Source organism: Schistocerca cancellata, chromosome 5 (assembly GCF_023864275.1).
Source record: "Schistocerca cancellata isolate TAMUIC-IGC-003103 chromosome 5, iqSchCanc2.1, whole genome shotgun sequence".
Lineage (NCBI taxonomy): Eukaryota > Metazoa > Arthropoda > Insecta > Orthoptera > Acrididae > Schistocerca > Schistocerca cancellata.
The window spans coordinates 451,083,448-451,103,835 of record NC_064630.1 but is presented as its reverse complement, the minus strand read 5'-3'; the positions used below and the strand labels follow the sequence as shown (position 1 = coordinate 451,103,835).

The 20,388-nt window shown below is 42.3% G+C and overlaps 1 protein-coding gene across 1 annotated transcript in view; it reads right to left on the bottom strand.

The window, feature by feature from the left end:
• The window catches only part of LOC126188598 (hemicentin-2-like), a 1,730,700-nt gene that overhangs the window by 696,187 nt on the left and 1,014,125 nt on the right, over positions 1-20,388 (bottom strand). Inside the window, exon 8 of the mRNA XM_049930200.1 lies at positions 14,890-15,020. Coding sequence (XP_049786157.1) covers positions 14,890-15,020 — 131 coding nt within the window. The remainder of the gene's footprint in view (positions 1-14,889; positions 15,021-20,388) is intronic.

Below are 20,388 nucleotides of genomic sequence, written 5' to 3'. Positions count from 1 at the left end.
TTTTCAGTGATTCAAGCACATTTACTTTTCATATGGGTAATACCCAATTTTGTGTATAATATTTGTACAACTGTAGACTGCAAATAAAGAACTGAATGAGAACAGTTTTAAAACGTTTGTAAATTCAAATAATTTGCTAGCACTTTGCTTACATAACGATATGGCTGACATAGCCTAAATCAATAGTTCACCATAAAAACATAATTATATGGATTTTAACGAAAGCACAAACTATTACAACGAGTAATAAAGACGCATGTGACTACCATGTGCTTGTGTCTAGTGATCCGGCAACAGCGCCCTAACAGCCACCTGTCAATATGCATGACCAAAGCTGTAGTTGCGTATTGTTTAACAATGGTGAATTTCGGTACTTTGAGGCAGGCCTGGGAGGACACAGAGAAGGACCTGGGTGGTCGCAACGCTATGGATAAAGAACGGCTTAAGCTCTCCCCTGCTGGTCTGCTAGAGGCGCCACAGCCTAAGTAGATAGCTGTGCGTCCACAGCATTTCTTGTGTGACGAATCTGTATTTCCTATTGGCGGTTGCAAATATGCGACAGAGATATTTTGCCATGTTCAGTGTCGGAAAATTCTACAATTTAACTGTCCAGGTGAAGTCAGTCAATCAAAAGAGTCGTCAGCATAGGTGCTGTAGCGTTAAATCGTAAATGTCCGAACCATTGAGTGGCGACACAGCAGACATGGTGTACCAACCTCTGACTAATTAATGGGCATACTTTAAGCGGTACTGGAGAAGTTTTGGCACCCTTGCCCAGCGTTCCAGCGTGTTGAGACGTATTCTTGGTAGCCACAGTGGCTATTGAATTGAAAAAGGGAAGAAAGGAAAGGTGAGGGGAGGGTGTGGGTGCGAGATCACTGTCATCTGCTTTGGGGTGTTATGCAGAATCGGCGGCGACTAGTGAAAATGTGTTCCGGATCAGGATTCGAACCCGGAATCTCCTGCTTACAAGACCAAGTGCAGTAACCACTGAGCCGTCCGGGACACAGTGTTATCGCAACTGCACGGACTGTCTCGGCCTGCCTCACGATGCCACCTGTCCGCGGCCCCTGCCCGTTTAATCCGCTCCAGGAGTCAGTTTTCTGGGTGCAGAGAGAAGAACGTTAGTTAGTCGGCGAGTCATTGCGAGGATGCGTGGCTGAGAGATCACATCGAGTAAATGCCGACTTCTTAGCGCTAGCGCATTTGGCCTGAGCAGCTCACTGTTTGCGAAGGAAATTTCGCAGCTTGTGTCCCTTTTTCCTGTCTTTATTATTATTATTATTATTATTATTATTATTATTTTATCTTGGGCCCGGTTTTAGCTTGTGGTTGTTAGCTGTACAGAGAATGGAAAGCCAGTCATGGTTCCGTAGCCATCTTTTTGTTCATTTTGAGTTACCCTCCATTTGTTAGCAGAACAGACTGTTTCAACTGAGACTTTGTACAAACGATCCTTTATTGTGATTTTGTGCACATAAACGTGCATTCTATTAAGAAAATGGATTTTGTTAGATTTTTGCGGAGAAAAAATTATAAACTGTTCATAGATCCGTTTAAAGAAAATATTCACTTTACTTGTGAGCCAATTTACAGAAAATAAATGCAATACTTAAAAGAATTTATTTATTTTCCTATTTTTCTATCGTCCTACAAAAAATTAAGTCAGGTGACCCACAATACAAAAATATCACCGACTTATTCTGCATAAAAGAACTGTGCTCTTATTGTGGCGGCTTTCTGTTGTAAAGCAGGTGCCTCTGCCTGGATGGAACACTGGTTATCAGTGAGATGCTGCCCTCTAATTACACTTACGGAAAAGAAACGCAGCATCAAAAATAAATTAATACAAAATAATGAAATTTCGTGAATACTTTTGTGTAGATGACATTTTTAAGTGATTCACATACCAAGATCACACGTTAATGTAAGCGCGGGATAAACCAGTGCAAATGTGAACTGCTGGTACAGTAGTAACGACTGTAATTGCCAGAATATTGAATGCAAGCACGTACATGTGCGTGCGTTTTGTTGTACTAGTGTCACATGACCGTTTGTGGTATGGAGTTCCATACGTGTTGCACTTGGTCAGCCAATAAAGGAACGTTTAACGCTGGTTGTGGAAGACAGTATAGTTATATTTCGATGATGTTCCATATGTGCTGTATTCGAGGCGGATCTGGTGACTGAGCAGGCCAGGACAACATGTGACACTCTTTAGAGCATGTTGGGTTACAACGGCGGTTTGCAGGCTAGCATTATTTTGATGGAAACACCTCGCTGGGAATCTGTTCATGAATGGTAGCACAACAGGTAGCATCACCATAGTAACGTTACAGTTTTGCAATCATGGTGAGTGGGGTAACCGCGAGAGTGCTCTAGCTGTCATGCGACCCTACACCATAACTCCAGGTGTAGGAGCAGTGTGCCTAGCACGCAGACATTTGTAGGCTCTCAGCCGGCCTCCTCCTGGCCATCACTGGCCAGCTTTGTTCAGAAAACACAACGGGCCCCCACTCTGCCGTCCAATGAGCTCTCGCTTGATACCACTGAGGTCGCAAATGGCGGTGGTGTGGGGTCGGTCGAACGCACGCTACATGGTGTCTGGTTCGGAGCTGTCCTTGAAGTAACCAATTGGTAAGAGTTCGTTGCGCCACTGTGCTGCCACGTACTGCTAAAATTGCTGCTACAGTTGTAGTACGATGCTACAGAGCCATACGCCCTCTCGGCAGTGCGACGTGACCGTCTGCAGCCAAAGTTTTTCTGAGGTACCGCGGAAGGAACATACAGCTTCTCGTAGCCCGATTACACGATCTCGTGCGAAGTCAGTGAATTGATGAGAATTGTGCCTTACTCGCCTTAAAGCCATTCTTGACTAACGACGACTCACCACGTCCTACATCAAAGGTAGCTGACGCTCACGACAGATACAAAGGGTATTTAAAGCAAACCTGATCTGCATCCACGTAGTGGCGCTAAGCGCCACTCCTATGCGACTTGCGCGAGATTCGAATAGACATATTCTTTCAGTCATAGAAACATGCCTACCAACGTTCGTTCATCTCACATTATTCTTGCTTGGTGTTGCGATTTTTTTCCATCAGTATATTCCTATCTTCCCAATTCTGCAGAGAACCTCCGAATTCTTTACTTTATCAGTCAACCTAATTTTCAACGTCCTTCTGTAGAATCACATCTGTAATGCTTCGATTCTCTTCTATTCTGGTTTTCTTGCAGTCGATATTTCACTACAATGCAATGCCACGCTCCAGACGTACAATCTAAGAAATTTCTTCCTCAAATTAGGGACCTTGTTTGCCACTAGAAGACTTCTTTAGGCAGGGTTGTCTTTTCTGAAAATGCTAGTCATGCGGCATCATATTTCATGTTGCTGCCTAGGTAGCAGAAATCGATAACATCTTCTATTCCTATGCCGATGTTAATTTTTTCGCTGTTTTCAGTTGCGCTAATTCTCATTACTTTTTTCGGTTTTTCTGTCGGTCCATATTCCATATCCATGAGACTGCTCATTTATTTCTTTTACGTCATAGCTTTCTCTATGTATAGATTAAACCATAGGGGCCATGACTACATCCCTGTGTTACAAACCTTTCTAATCCGAGCACTTGTTTCCTGATGTTACAGTCTTGTTTTTCCCTCTTGGTTCTTGTACATTTTGTATATTACCCATCTTTCCCTGACCCTTACCGCTATTTTTCTCAGAATTGCGATAATTTTGCACCATTTTACATTGGCGAGCGACTCATCCTATGAACGACTCTTAATTTTTCTTCTGTCTTGCTTGCATTAACAACCGTGCCAGAATTCCCTCACAGATGCCTTTACCTTTGCTAAAGCCAAACCGATCGTCATTTAAAAGATACTTAATTGTCTTCTCCATTCTTCTGTAAATTATTCCTGTCAGCAATTTGGATACATGGGCACAAAATGGCTCTGAGCACTATGGGACTTAACATTTGAGTTCATCAGTCCCATAGAACGTAGAACTACTTAAACCTAAGTAACCCAAGGACATCGCACACATCCATGCCCGAGGCAAGATTCGAACCAGCGATCGTGTCAGTCGCGCGGTTCCGGACTGAAGCGCCTAAAACCGCTCTGCCACCGCGGCCGGCTTGGATGCATGAGTTGTTAAGCAAATTGTTTAATAATTATTGTATTAGTCGAATCTTAAGCCTTGGGAATTGTGTGGATGATGTTTTTCTGAAAATTTGATGGTATGTCGCCAGTCTCATACGTTCTACACAGTAGCGCGAGGAGATGTTTCGTTGCCTCCTCCACCAAATTATTTAGGAAATTACGAGGGAATGTTATATATTCCTTTTACCTGATTTGAACATAAGTCTTTCAAAGCCCTTTTAATTTCCGATTTTAATAGTGAATCGCCTATCCCTTTCCTTGCGACTCGTGTTTCTTCAATCACGTCGTCAGACACGCCGTCCTCCAGATTGAGGCCTTCAGCGTACTCTATCCACCTATTCGCTCTCTCCTCTGCATTTGACAGAGGAATTCCCCTTGCACTCTTTGTGTTATCGCTCTTGCTTTTAATTTCACCGAAGGTTGTTTTGACTTCTCTGTATACTGAGTCAGACATTTCGACAAACATTTCTTTTTCGATTTCTTCACACTTTTCATGTAGCCATTTCGCCTTACCTTCTCTGCACTTTCTGTTTACTTCATTCTTAAATGTCTTGTATTTCTCTATTCCTGACGTTTCCCTGAACGTTTTTGTTCCTAATTCTTTCGTCGAACAACTGTTACCCATGGTGCTTCGTAGTCAGCTTCCACAGTCTAGCAAACGGACTCACCGCGAATGGTGGCAGAAATCAACGAGATACTGTACAGCGCGGGATTAATACCTTATGGCCAAAACTGGAACTAATTTTTTCTTCAATGTAAATCGATTCCACGGTGGAATGAGTAGGGACTGCAGCGGTTTTAAGTAATTCAGCTAGCCCAGTGCCAGGGGCACGCTCACTGGGACTAGCTCGGTGAGCAAGCCACAAAAGTAGATTTGTAGATCATCTGGCACAAATGTAACGCTGCAGAGCAGATTAGCATTAGAGTAGATTAACCCTTTCGTGAGCCGTGGGAAACATGCTTCCCACTACAATGAAATCGCTCCTAGTCCCGTAGGATTCACAGTTCCCACCTCTGTACGGTGCTACCACCTAGTGAACAGTATAGGGTACTACTTCCAATAGGAAGTTTCCGCCGTTTTTGTTGTACCTTCGCGCACAGGCATTGTATAGCTGAGTGTTGCTCTGTAGAGGAGCCTTTCAGTGCTGTTTTCGTGCCATTTTGTGACTTTTTCCTCAAAGCTATAGTATAAGGTAAATACTTTTGATTTACCTAAATTTATGAAGGAAAACGTAAAATTGGAACGAGAAGAATTCCAGTTTGAAACCAAAGGAGCCATTTCTATAGTAAAATGGATGGATAACCATCCAGTCGTTCTCCTGTCCTCAACTCATAACCCATGAGAAACAAACACAGTGAAAAGGTAAAACAAGGATGGTACTAGTACAGAAATTTCTTGTCCTGAAGTTGTGGCAGAATACAACAAAATAATGGGTGGTGTCGATAAGTTTGATCAATTACGAGAAAGGTACGCTATTGGCAGACGTTCTGTAAAATGTTGGCACAGAATATTTTATTTCCTGGTGGACGTTGCTGCAGTGAACAGTTTTATCCTGTGGAAAATAAGTAAAAGAGAAAGTGGACGGCATGATCAGCTCACACACAGGATCCATCCAGCCAGACAACTGATCGCTGGCTTCTCATCCCAAAAAAGGCATGGTCAAAAACCTGTCTTTCTGGCAAAAAGGGGTAAAGTACCTGAAGATTTTCGTCATGTGGCTGTAGGGGAGCATCGACCCATTTTAGGAGAAACCCACTGGACGTGTCGTCATTGTAGTACCAATGCTGCGGAAAAGAGCACTCGCTGTGTTTGTACATATTGTCAAATACCACTTTGCATAGACCCATGTTTCAGACAATATCATGGCAAGTGATTGTGAACAATCATTGTAACAAGAGAAGTAAATTTATCAAATAAATATGACATATGTTAAACAAGTTGTTTTTGTCATTTAACTCCAATGAAGGGCAATGGGAAGAATACTTCCCACCTTGTTTTGTGACCTCACTTTCACAGTTGGAGCAAATTTTTATTCTGAATGATAAATACACCTGTTTGTTAACTACTATCTGCTCTCCATTCACTAAAAAAAAACTGCTCAATAATTTTGCCCACGAAAGGGTTAACAGATCAGATTAACTTTGTCATTAGCTTTGTGCCAGTTAATTAAGTATAGGCTACTTTTGTTTCTGAATTATAAAAAGACCCAATAATTAGTTAAGGTGGTGGGTTATTTTGTATCATCATATTGTATTGTACTGTATTGTATCATAATTACAGTATTGTATTTTGCATCATCATTATTGTATTAATAAAGGATTTAAAAAAAATCGATTCCGCGTTAACAGATTAGTTCATGCCGTGCCAGCCCGCATTGGTCGTCCCTGAGTAGCTGCTGTTTGATTATATTTACTCGGTAGGGACCTAAGCCATCATTTGGAGGGCGAACCTAGCGAAGATTGCGCTGCGACGTCTTTGTGCTCGGGGCGGCAGGTAGAGGGCGGGCGCTGCAGCCGGGCAAGTGCTGTCCAGGCAGGTGCAGCGGTCCTCCTCCTGGGCGGCTGCAGCCCTCGACGTGGCGGCAGGCTGCAGACTAATTAGACCGGCGGCTGTCTCCGGAGCGAATATTAGCTGGCCGCGGGGTGCCCTCCAGCCAGCGCCGGGATTATATCCGCCGACACCCGCGCGGCTCATCTCTGCCCCCACCACAGCCATCCTACCCTACTCCAACTCCACTCCAACCTCCCACTCAGCCCCTACTCCGGTCGCGCTGTTCCCCTGGAAACAATGGCAACATTATCCTTGGCGGGAGTGGATGACGGGAGCGCGCCAGGACAGAGGGACATTTAATGATTTCCCAATACGCTCCGACCCGAAAATAAATGCGTTTGCCAGCTTTATCTCGGAGCGCGAAAACACGGCGGCGGGGGGCCATTCGAAATTCCTTTTAAGTTGAGAGCCGAAATTACCCATCCGAGAATTTCCTCGGTCCCACTCTGGGTGCGGGAGCCCAGCCTGCTGCTGCTGCTTCTAATGGAGAAAAATTAAATCGACGCGGAAGTAGTGGAAACGAGATAAATAAACAACAACGCGACGAGGTCTTTTCTCCGGCCGGCAAGAGGAGTAATGTCTTTTTCTAGGCGCAGGAAGAAGAGACGTAAAGAAAGGAAAGAAAAAAAAAGGAGGAGGCGAAAAAAATCAATCTCGCACACTGCGCAACCGTGACCGAGAGTTCTTAATGCGCATTACCAATTCTGCCGCTGTGGCATCCGAGAAGTTGAAATATTCAGTTGCTCCCTAGGCGAATAGCTTGTGGCTAAGTCGAAGTCAAGAACGGAGGCCGATGTTGTATCAATAAATAAGTAGGCCGGAGCCTTTGCATTTTTATGTAGCATCGCCTGAAGAAACAAAGAAATGGCTCCAGTTTCTTCGCCGTGTCTCCCTTGATACTTTTACGCAACAGTGTAGTAAAATGTGTTATCCAACGGCGCATTGGCGGATATGCTGCAACCTTCACTAACAATATTTCAGAAGGAAACTGTATTTCACGAAACAATGGACTTTATTTGGGAGTTATTAGTTGACAGAGGAACTCGTGTCCCAATATAGATCTTACATTAAGTGTAGCGGTGGCCGAGCGATTCTAGGCGCTTCAGTCCGAAACCGCGCGACTGCTACGGTCGCAGGTTCGAATCCTGTCTCGGCCATGCATGTGTGTGATGTTCTTAGGTTAGTTAGGTTTAAGTAGTTCTAAGTTCTAGGGGACTGAAGACCCCAGATGTTAAGTCCCATAGTGCTCAGAGCCATTTGAACCATTAAGTGTACTTTCACGCTCGAGAGATATGGGTATTGCATTTCACAGTCGATATTTATCACAATAGCTCCTTTAGATAGATACGAAGCCCACACCTACTACAGTAGTACAAGTTTATATGCCAACTAGCTCTGCAGATGACGAAGAAATTGAAGAAATGTATGATGAAATAAAAGAAATTATTCAGACAGTGAAGGGAGACGAAAATTTAATAGTCATGGGTGACTGGAATTCGAGTGTAGGAAAAGGGAGAGAAGGAAACGTAGTAGGTGAATATGGATTGGGGCTAAGAAATGAAAGAGGAAGCTGCCTGGTAGAATTTTGCACAGAGCACAACTTAATCATAGCTAACACTTGGTTTAAGAATCATGATAGAAGGTTGTATACATGGAAGAACCCTGGAGATACTAAAAGGTATCAGATAGATTATATAATGGTAAGACAGAGATTTAGGAACCAGGTTTTAAATTGTAAGACATTTCCAGGGGCAGATGTGGACTCTGACCACAATTTATTGGTTATGACCTGTAGATTAAAACTGAAGAAACTGCAAAAAGGTGGGAATTTACGGAGATGGGACCTGGATAAACTGAAAGAACCAGAGGTTGTAGAGAGTTTCAGGGAGAGCATAAGGGAACAATTGAGAGGAATGGGGGAAAGAAATACAGTAGAAGAAGAATGGGTAGCTTTGAGGGATGAAGTAGTGAAGGCAGCAGAGGATCAAGTAGGTAAAAAGAAGAGGGCTAGTAGAAATCCTTGGGTAACAGAAGAAATATTGAATTTAATTGATGAAAGGAGAAAATATAAAAATGCAGTAAGTGAAGCAGGCAAAAAGGAATACAAACGTCTCAAAAATGAGATCGACAGGAAGTGCAAAATGGCTAAGCAGGCATGGCTAGAGGACAAATGTAAGGATGTGGAGGCTTATCTCACTAGGGGTAAGATAGATACTGCCTACAGGAAAATTAAAGAGACCTTTGGAGATAAGAGAACCACTTGTATGAACATCAAGAGCTCAGATGGAAACCCAGTTCTAAGCAAAGAAGGGAAAGCAGAAAGGTGGAAGGAGTATATAGAGGGTCTATACAAGGGCGATGCACTTGAGGACAGTATTATGGAAATGGAAGAGGATGTAGATGAAGATGAAATGGGAGATACGATACTGCGTGAAGAGTTTGACAGAGCACTGAAAGACCTGAGTCGAAACAAGGCCCCTGGAGTAGACAACATTCCATTGGAACTACTGACGGCCTTGGGAGAGCCAGTCCTGACAAAACTCTACCATCTGGTGAGCAAGATGTATGAAACAGGCGAAATACCCTCTGACTTCAAGAAGAATATAATAATTCCTATCCCAAAGAAAGCAGGTGTGGACAGATGTGAAAATTACCGAACAATCAGTTTAAAAAGCCACAGCTGCAAAATACTAACACGAATGCTTTGCAGACGAATGGAAAAACTAGTAGAAGCCGACCTCGGGGAAGATCAGTTTGGATTCCGTAGAAATACTGGAACACGTGAGGCAATACTGACCTTACGACTTATCTTAGAAGAAAGATTAAGGAAAGGCAAACCTACGTTCCTAGCATTTGTAGACTTAGAGAAAGCTTTTGACAATGTTAACTGGAATACTCTCTTTCAAATTCTAAAGGTGGCAGGGGTAAAATACAGGGAGCGAAAGGCTATTTACAATTTGTATAGAAACCAGATGGCAGTTATAAGAGTCGAGGGGCATGAAAGAGAAGCAGTGGTTGGGAAGGGAGTAAGACAGGGTTGTAGCCTCTCCCCGATGTTATTCAATCTGTATATTGAGCAAGCAGTAAAGGAAACAAAAGAAAAATTCGGAGTAGGTATTAAAATCCATGGAGAAGAAATAAAAACGTTGAGGTTCGCCGATGACATTGTAATTCTGTCAGAGACAGCAAAGGTCTTGGAAGAGCAGTTGAACGGAATGGATAGTGTCTTGAAGGGAGGATATAAGATGAACATCAACAAAAGGAAAACGAGGATAATGGAATGTAGTCGAATTAAGTCGGGTGATGTTGAGGGTATTAGATTAGGAAATGAGACACTTAAAGTAGTAAAGGAGTTTTGCTATTTGGGGAGCAAAATAACTGATGATGGTCGAAGTAGAGAGGATATAAAATGTAGACTGGCAATGGCAAGGAAAGCGTTTCTGAAGAAGAGAAATTTGTTAACATCGAGTATAGATTTAAGTGTCAGGAAGTCGTTGCTGAAAGTATTTGTATGGAGTGTAGCCATGTATGGAAGTGAAACATGGACGGTAAATAGTTTGGACAAGAAGAGAATAGAAGCTTTCGAAATGTGGTGCTACAGAAGAATGCTGAAGATTAGATGGGTAGATCACATAACTAATGAGGAAGAATTGAATAGGATTGCGGAGAAGAGAAGTTTGTGGCACAACTTGACCAGAAGAAGGGATCGGTTGGTAGGACATGTTCTGAGGCATCAAGGGATCACCAATTTAGTATTGGAGGGCAGCGTGGAGGGTAAAAATCGTAGGGGGAGACCAAGAGATGAATACACTAAGCAGATTCAGAAAGATGTAGGTTGCAGTAGGTACTGGGAGATGAAGAAGCTTGCACAGGATAGAGTAGCATGGAGAGCTGCATCAAACCAGTCTCAGGACTGAAGACCACAACAACAACAACAGCTCCTTTACAGTTTTTTTATGGTGGTAAGGTAAGTTCCTATGGGATCAAACTGCTGTGGTCATCGGTCCCAAAGCTTACACACTACTTAACCTAACTTAAACTACCAGATGTTGAAAATACCGCTTCAGTTGTAAATTTCTTTAATTATCAAGACCGGTTTCGGGCACTCATAAGCCCATCCTCAGGTGTCGCAACTGTGCTGTGGCCCCCGAGCGCTGCGGTGTGCTACCTATGAGCGACTCCCTGTTCTGCGCTCATAGGTAGCACACCGCTCGTAGTACACGTCCACCGCGGTGCTCGGGAGCCACAGCACAGTTGCGACACCTGAGGATGGACTTATGAGAGCCCGAAACCGGTCGTCATAATAAAAGAAATTTACAACTGAAGCAGTATTGTCAACCTCTGGTATAATGCTCAGTTGCCGATCCAACAGGATTGTTTCTAACTTAAGCTAACTTACTCTAAGGACCACACACACACGCATGCCCGAGGGAGGACTCCAACATCCGACGGAGGGGGCTGCGCCAACCGTGGCATAGGCGCCTGAGATCGCGCGGCTACCCCACGTGGCACAGAATGTTATGGGTAAGGGTGATGGTGGTGGTGGTGGGGGGAGGGGAGAGTTCTTAGGTACCACAATCACTTCGCAATCGTCCTATTACTTTCGCGAATGACGCTTGCGACCCTGTATACAATTTTTCTGTCGTGACTATTTTGCTACATGTCTATGAAAGGTACTGAAATGTTTCTACGTTACTGGGAACATTCGATCTCGCATTTGGAAGCCTCATTTTTTTTGCAGGGTTTGCCTGTAGAGTCTGACGAACATCTCCATGACGGTGTCATGTTTGCTGAACGAACTGTGACGAAACGCATCCCTTTCCTTTGCATCCCTGTTATATTACTTGAACTTCATAAGGGTCATATTGTGATGAGACATAATCAAGGATCGGTTGTAAGAGGCTTTTAGAAGCAATTTCGTTCGTCGGTGAATCGCATTTCGTTACCATTCTTCAAATAAACCTTAGACTGGCATCTCCTGTATGTGTAACTAGTTTTACGTGCTCTTTCACGTTAACTAGATCCGGTCGGATACTCCCAGATATTTTGAGGTTGTTATGTTTCTATTGATTAATTGCCAGACATGTAATCGAACTACAATCAAGTGTACGGTGCAAGACTGTGCTGTACACCATATCATTCAATGAGGTAAAATAAAACCGGTCCTCTGCTTCCAGTGTACTATGCATTTACGTACTATGGATTATTTTAATGGATAAGTTGTTGTTTTACGTTTAAGTCATGCATAATGACTTAAATGAAGCAGGCGCAACACCAATCTATTGATTAACCAGCTGCCCTTCTGGAAGTCGTAGACAATTTATAATTTCATACGAATCGTCATCGTCATCTAGGTGTACTACTTTTGAAACGTCTTGGGTCCCAGGTTCGAAACCAGCCACTGCTTAAATCAGGAACAAAATGCGTAGCAATAGCAGCCGATTCACGCTTGTTCTGCCAAAGGCCTGTAAAAGAGTACCGAGGAGCGGACGCATGTTTGCGTCACCCTCTTGCTCAGACATGGGAACCTACCCGTAAGTAGTGGAAGAATCATCAACGATAAATGGCATGGGGATGCAGAAAGCAGTGAAAACCGTTGCATCAAAGACAATGTGTATCCGTAGGAAATGTGGGTAATTGGAAAAGTGTCATGATGATCTCTCCATTGCCAAAAGATTAGGGATTTCTGATTTCCAGAAAGGGTTTGCCAAGGGGGAAGGGCCATGAGAAAAAGATTGAAAAAGCAACGAAAGGGCAATATTCTGTGGGTCGGAACTTGCAACGCCAGAAGTTTGAATATGGTATTGTAATCCGAAAAGAGTAATGCAAAGGTTCAATTTAGATATAGTAAGCGATAGTGAAATGATTGTAAAGAAAATAAAGATTCCTGGTCAGTCGAAAATAAAGCAAAAGCAAGTAAGTTACCAGGAACAGATCACTAGTAGAGTAGCTGTCGTCAGCGACGGCAGCTAAACAATGCCAACAACAATAGATAAGGTAAATATGCTAAAGTTACAATCAGAACACCAATATTAGATATTGGATGTATATAATGTGTAATTCGGTACAATAAAGAAGATGAAAATCTAAAAATCATGGATGACTTGGAAGCTGCGTGAGAGAGAGAGAGAGAGGGGGGGGGGGGGGAGGGGGGAGAGGATAGAAGACGGGGTTTAGGGAGACTGTGGTCACGGTGCTAAAACCGACAGAGAAGAAAGACTAATTCATTTCTAGTATGTATAAGTTTGTTCTGTTACTTTTCATGGTTGAAGTTTTAAAGTTGTCTTTTTTTACACATATTGACTTGGTTAACATGCTATTTCGAAAATACTGTTCTGTCAGTCTAGACTTTTAAAAATGGTTTCAGGTAACCTGAAACTGGTCATCAATTCAATAAGAAGCGATCTTGCGTCTGTGACTGTTTCTACATCGAACTGGGTTACACAAGGGGCTGTCCTGCAACTAACCCAGCATACTGTAAATCCATAATTCTTTCCTGTAATGAATTTCTGCTATTAATAGCATGTAAACTATTCAAAAAGCACAAGGGGATAAGGAATATTTGGAAAAGGCCTGGGGCCACAGCGAGATTAAATTAAACGAAAGTATTATCGTCAATTATTTAAAAAGTATTACACTTACATATTTTATACGTAAGATAAAAGTCATATTCGTTGCATTATATGTTATTTACAATAAATACACCATGAATTGTTATTGTTTTATTGCATCGTACATGTAAATGAGGAACTTCTAATAAGTAGAGCTATTCAAGCACAATACCAAAACATAATGAAAAATCACTTGAGACTGGCTTGTATCTGGTAATACTCAAAATCAAATGCCTCGTGACTACATCAAGTCATTCATTTTGTGATAAATTAATTAGAAAAATTTTCTTACTAAGCGTGTACTAAAATAAAATTAAGGCCCAAGTGTTAGGTAAACAAATTTTACGCATTGGTCGAAGCTTCAGAATCCGTGTCTTATTGGTAGCCCAAACACAGAAAAAACTGCCGAAAAACACCAAATTGTCTCTCTTTGACCACAGCAATTTAAGTCGTATTATCGTGTTGGGATCACCTCGTACCGAAATGTTTATTTGGTAGACGTCTTGACTGTTCCTAATTACATTACTACATTAAGCAGAATAGCTTAATGTAGTAATCTAGAGGACTCCCGTCCATGCCTTGGCTGCTCACCGTTACTCATTCTCATAGGAGATGCGATTAGCATTTGATACACATTTTTAAATAGCATGCTTCGTTGATCGCTCTGTTCTGCCTGGTTTAGTGTAGTGAATACTTTATCTCTGCACCCGTAAGACAGTTTTTCTTTTGTAGAGCGCAAGCGCCCAAATTCCAGCCCGCGCGGTCTGACGCGGTGCTTCCCGAGCGGGAAGGCGAGCCGGTCCCTCCTGGCACGAATCCGCCCGGCGGATTAGTGTCGAGGTCCGGTGAGCCGGCCAGCCAGTGGATTGTTTTTAAGGCGGTTTTCCATCTGCCTCGGCGAATGCGGGCTGGTTCCCCTTATTCCGCCTCCGTTACACTGTGTCGGCGATTGCTGCGCAACCACTGTCTCCAAGTACGCGTACACCATGATTACCACGCAAATATTTGTGGTTACACCCGTCTGGTATGAGACGTTCCTTGGGGGGGGGGGGGAGGGAGGGGGGGTCCACTGAGGATCGAACCACCCAATAACCCTGGATTCGGTGCAGGGCGGTGGAGTGGGTGAACTGCTGTGGCCTGTTTTGGGGTTGTGAACTACTGAGGGCTACAGTGGGACGAAACATCTCCGTCGTTTGTAGGTCCCCAGTTTGAATATACAATACCCTAGTTCCATATCATTATGTAAGTACGCAGTAATCACAAGTTGAAATAATGCGTGAAGGAAGAGGCATTAGTGGCTCTATTTTCTCTGATAACCGATCACCGAAAGCAACGTAATCTACGTTCGCAATTTTAACAAGATATGGTATTCCACTCGCGGGTACACAACTAGGTCTGATAAGGGACGCTAGTTTAAATTTAGGTTCAGTTAATCCAACAGCACAAAATACTCAGATTTTAACTTACGAAGAAAATAGGTATTTTCAGGAACTGCGTCCGCAATTGTATCGCACACTCGTTCTTCAGAGCACAACTACAATATTTTTGGCTCTTGCTGCAACTTACCTCGTGGAACCAGCTGACGGTGTCCGGCTGCGGGTTTGAGTTCACCTCGCACATCAGCCTCACGTTGTCCCCTTCTTTGAAAATCGTCTGCCCCGTGTCGGAATCCAGCCTCACCGAGACAGCTGGTGGGTCTGTAACGTGGAAAGAGGAGGCCATAGATCAATAAACAGATACTCGTCGTTTAGAATCGGCTTCTACAGCAAAGCGTTCCAAGTGTTCCGATAGGTGATATCGTGCAAATCACAAGCAATATGAGGATACGCACCACTCACCAATCACTGGTGGGACAACATGATGGCTTCACATTTCATCAGGTCTTGCAGTGACTAACGCTTTCGTAATTAAAATAACGAGCAAAATGGGAGTAATGCCATCAACTGAATTCAGTTTGTCAGCAAAGTTAAAGCGGCAAATTACTTTAAAACAAGCTCTGAAAGATAGTGAACGAAAGAGGAACACTAAAATATCCGCCAGAGACGAAAATATCTTCTTAGTGCTCCATAGCTTTGATAAAGTTAAGAAACTATAACACCGTAAGTTTGGTTTCAAGTACTTTACAAGAGACAGCTTTCAGTCACACTCTCTGTTGAAAATATTCTTCAATAAGTGACTAGTTCTTTTCAACGGCCACGATACCGATACCACAATACGGAAAACGTAGGTGAAATAATTATGGTTCGAAATTGCAATACATACAATTTGCGTTAAAAGCAAGAGCTATGTTCACACAAGTTGAGATGAAAAGGTCAAAGGAATGTCAAAATAGAGATGCAAAGTAGACCAAGAAACGGGAATTTTCAGCCAGAATGTGAATAGAAGATGTACTATAATGAAATATTTAAAATTTGCTATATAAGGATTAATCATGGTTATATGGCATAGAATAAGTAAATGATATAATTGAGCCTTGCAGGCTTCTATCGAATTTGTTTGCCGACAGCAGTCGTGATGTTTGACTGACTGCCTTGCCTGTGTTACTAGGGAGAACTGTGTGTGTGTGTGTGTGTGTGTGTGTGTGTGTGTGTGTGTGTGTGTGTGTGTATTTGCAGGAAGAAGGAAGAGGGCTCGGATAGTGTCGGATCAGCCAGTGGGGTTGTGGAGGGACGGCTCTGCTAGGCACCAGGAAGTTAGCCATCATACCGGATGCTAGTGTGGCGAGCCAGGACCCTTGACGAATGGCTCTGCGAGTGGATTTTGTTAGCTGTCATAATGGGCGCAAGTGTAGCGAGCTAGGACCCTTGTTGATGAGTGGCTCTGCGAGTGGATTTTGTTAGCCATCATAACGGGTGAAAGTGTGGTGAGCCAGGACCCTTGTTGACGAGTTGCTCTGTCAGTGAATTTTTGGCTGATGGCGACTGTGAACTGTATTCCCAGTCACGTGTGTGGTTACTGGAATCGGTTATGCGCCTCTCAGTGGTGCAACGTTTTGCTCTAATCTTCATCCACTTCGGTGTCAATTGCCTGTGCTGGGGATAGCCATGTACTAATCCACCTCGCCGATTTGTCAAAACTACATTATCTTGGTCAGCATTTCTGTTGTCTGTGTAGTTAGATGGTGTGCCGGCATGGGAATCAGTTTCAGATTGAGATTAAATTCTGCAGAAATGTCGTCAGCTGTACTACAGGAAAGTACTATAATTTTAAATGTTAATTGATTACTGTTGTATTTACGCTCTTGTGGAAGCTGTCAGTTTGGGTGAATACAAAAAGAAGCATATATACAGTAGCCTTCAGATTTTTTTTTTTTCGTGTCCAGAGCTTGAATATGAACAGAGGCTAAGCTGTTGTTCATAAATATATTGGCTTATTTTGGAAAGCAAAACTCTTTTCACATTTGGTTATCGTTAATTATAAGAATTATATAGGTTCACCATACTGGGGAAATGGACTAGAAGGCCTTTTTGGCCTAGATAACGTTATATGCTTCTTAAGATATACAGCTACTTTTCAATCTGAATCAGAATTTGAGTCATTAAGACGCATTGTACTGGCGGTTTAATACGTATTTCATTAGATAGTTTAACCCACAAACGGCAAATTGCCACTGAAGGACTGTTATACGGCATTTGTCATTCAACTGTGCTTAACCAATTCAGCATAAATGTTACTGCACAAATGTTCGTTGCCGTTCTGAGCTCCACATAGTTATTAAACCTCATAATGGTATTTATTCTTAAGTTAGCTCTTTATTAATTATTTAAAATGCATTCATTATTACCAGAACCAGTCAAACTAGAGTCCCCTTGGCACTACAAAGGAATTATCCTAAAGAGAGCAATTTAAAAATATTCCAGGAATGACCTTATTTATGGCCGTTTATGTCAGACTACCTCAGTAAATTCAAATATTTTACTATTTATGTGACTTTTCGACTGTACCACAGTCTAAAACTGTAATGTGTTTCCCTCCCCCCCTCCCCCTAAGAATGGGCGGTTATGTTTGGTTTGTTTTTATTTGAAATCTAATTCTAGTTTTTCGTCTGTTGTTGCGATTTGCTTGTAACTGCCCTTCTACCTGAGCCTGTGAGTCCTGCTGCGTGGTCCTATTATGGCAGTTGGGTGCTCCATGTTGTGGCCGTCAGTCATGCCGCCCATTTGAAAATTCTTGTTCTGAATTGGATACTGTATTCCTTCACAATTCGGGTGCAAAGAATTTGACTACAATGTGTAGAGTGACTTTTATAACACATTTTTGTCAAAATGTCATATTTAAGTGTGAATGATGATTGAAAAATTACTTCCTTTCACTTGGTGCGGCCTCATCCACCCACCCAAAGGCTGGCAGTGCTGTTGCCAAGCTGGCGCAGCATATCAGTAAGTGAACAGCATACGTAGTTTGAAACATTTTAGACCCTGGCGCTACACACATCATACCACCTAGGGTCGAGCCTTAAGCAGACGCAATGTGACACTTCGCGTAGACTGTCGTATTTGTACGGAATACTAAAGCCAAGGCTCAAAGGCAGCTAAAGATGTCAACGGCATACGAGTTCTACCATCCAGGAGTACATACATTTAGCGACAGTTTTATGTCAGTCTTGTTAACAAAAAAACTAGAGAATATGCATAACTTTCGTGTATAAGGTACTAACAGAATCTCAACTGAATTGAGTAGTGCTACTGACAAGATGACTCTTGTGTATACTATTGTTTGCATGTGTTTGACGATGCTGATGCTGATTTTGTGTTTAGCATTTGACGGTGCGACTATGGATCCAGGATATTAGGACTTGTTTTTATAAAACAGATCTGAAGATGGTCATTATAGACCGAAACCGGTCGTCTGATAAAATAATATATTTATGACAATGGACGTGAAGTAAAGTAAATTCATTCAGCTGGATTGATTAACCGTATTTGCAAAATTTGTATCCCACCAGAGCCAAGTAGACACAGTGAGCCAACACACCGGTGACCAGGTAGAAGAAAACGGTTAGCACTCTAAAGTAGAATCTTTTGAAATACGGGAAACCTAGGCAGGCGGAAATCGTTGAACTGGACCAACTATTATAGCTACACATAGCCTACAAACACTTGATAAGTACAGGAAAAACTTTGAAGCAATGTTTAGGTGTCGCAATCTGTTGTATCCTCGAGAGAACGTTACCAAATACTAGAAATATCATATCGATCATATGGAAGCTAAACTTTCTGTATAGCAGCTACTTGTGGCCGAGAAGATACCTTATTATTGATGGTAAGTGAGTCGCCTTGTCATTCACGTTCAGTCCTGCGGGACAGTTATCGATTAAGATGCACGAACTTCTATCCACCTGATGCACAAAAATTTCGGACATGACAACTACTTCCGTTCGCTCGGTAAATATTAGCTGATTGTACAGATGTGTGTTTAACATCCGGCGTTCTTTATTGCTTTGGCCTGTAGTCGTGCCATTTGTGGTGGAGATCTAGTCCTCCTGGGGCTCTACGCTGTGTCTCTCGATGCATTCATTCCTCGCCAAAATAGTTCACCCTGAAAGTCTCTCGTCTCAGAATACACTCCACAAAATCCACATCAACCAAATGGAGCAGCTTTCATTATTATTTTTTCGTAGTTTTACTCCCTCAAGGCCTCATCTCCCGCAGGCACTCATACAAATTGTAACTCTTCTTTAATCCTACATTTTTAAGCCACACATTCGTATTATTTAATTTAATATCTAACATATCCAGAGGATTTTAGTGTTGAAAATACAGACATATATATCTGGAGGATTGTTCTAGCTTAAGTTATCAAGAGGACTTTAGTACTGAAAATGCGGAGATTTATATCTCTAGGATTGTTCTAGCTTAAAATTATACAAAGGATTTTAGCACAGAAAATGTAGAGACTTATACCTTTAGGATTGTTGTAGCTTAATCCGAGCTTCCATCTGATTTTACTTTGCAGAAGTGAGCAGTATCTCCTGCAGTATGTGAGAACTTCCTCACAACCTTCTTGGCCTTTTTACATTTTCCATCATCTAATCTGATGCATTATATTTGTTCTTCCTAAGAGAAATTTCTGGAATGCGGCATGAGGCAACGTGTTTCACTCCTTTTCGTATCTTCTTCCTTCTTTTTTAGCACATTTTACATGTCTTTTACCTCGAACTATGCTGCAAGAGGGTTTGCTTTCCACTTGCTGTCACAGTTTCTTTATCCATTTGATTTAACGTTTCCTCATTGCCGCTCAGAATAAGAACAGAGCCATATATTTTCTTTCAATCTTCCTACAAGCATATCTCTTTATCCAATTGATTTAGCGTTTCCTCACTGCCACTTAGAATAAGAACTGAGCCATATATTTTCTTTCAATCTTCCTATAAACGTATTTCTTTATCCAATTCATTTAGCGTTTTCTCACTGTCGCTTAGAACAAGAACAGAGGTATATATTTTCTTTCAGTCTTCCTACAAACACATCTCTTGGTCCAATTGATTTAACGTTTCCTCACTGACGCTCAAAATAAGAACAGAACTATATGTTTTCTTTCAACCTTTTTTCAAACATATCAATGGTTCAAATGGTTCAAATGGCTCTGACCACTATGCGACTTAACTTCTGAAGTCATCAGTCGCCTAGAATTTAGAACTAATTAAACCTAACAAACCTAAGGACATCACACACATCGATACCCGAGGCAGGATTCGAACCTGTGACCGTAGCGGTCACGCGGTTCCAGACTGAAGCGCCTTCAACCGCACGGCCACACCGGCCGGCTCAAACATATCTTTTAAGATGCTATCGGAACAATTTTCTTCCTTTTCCCGAATTCTCATCTTGAAACTGTCACGTTATTTCCTTTCTGTTGAAACGTATAAGTAAACTGAGAGAACCGCTCGACTTACATTTAACAACATGCTTTCCTAAAGATAGCGCTACTACTGCAATGGATGACTGCTACCTACGGATTATGGGTCGGAGGAACCCTGACAGCAACGCCACCATGTAGAATAATGCTTTCGTGCAGCCACTGGAAGTCGTGTTACGACTCAAACTGTGCGATTCCTGGCGGGGT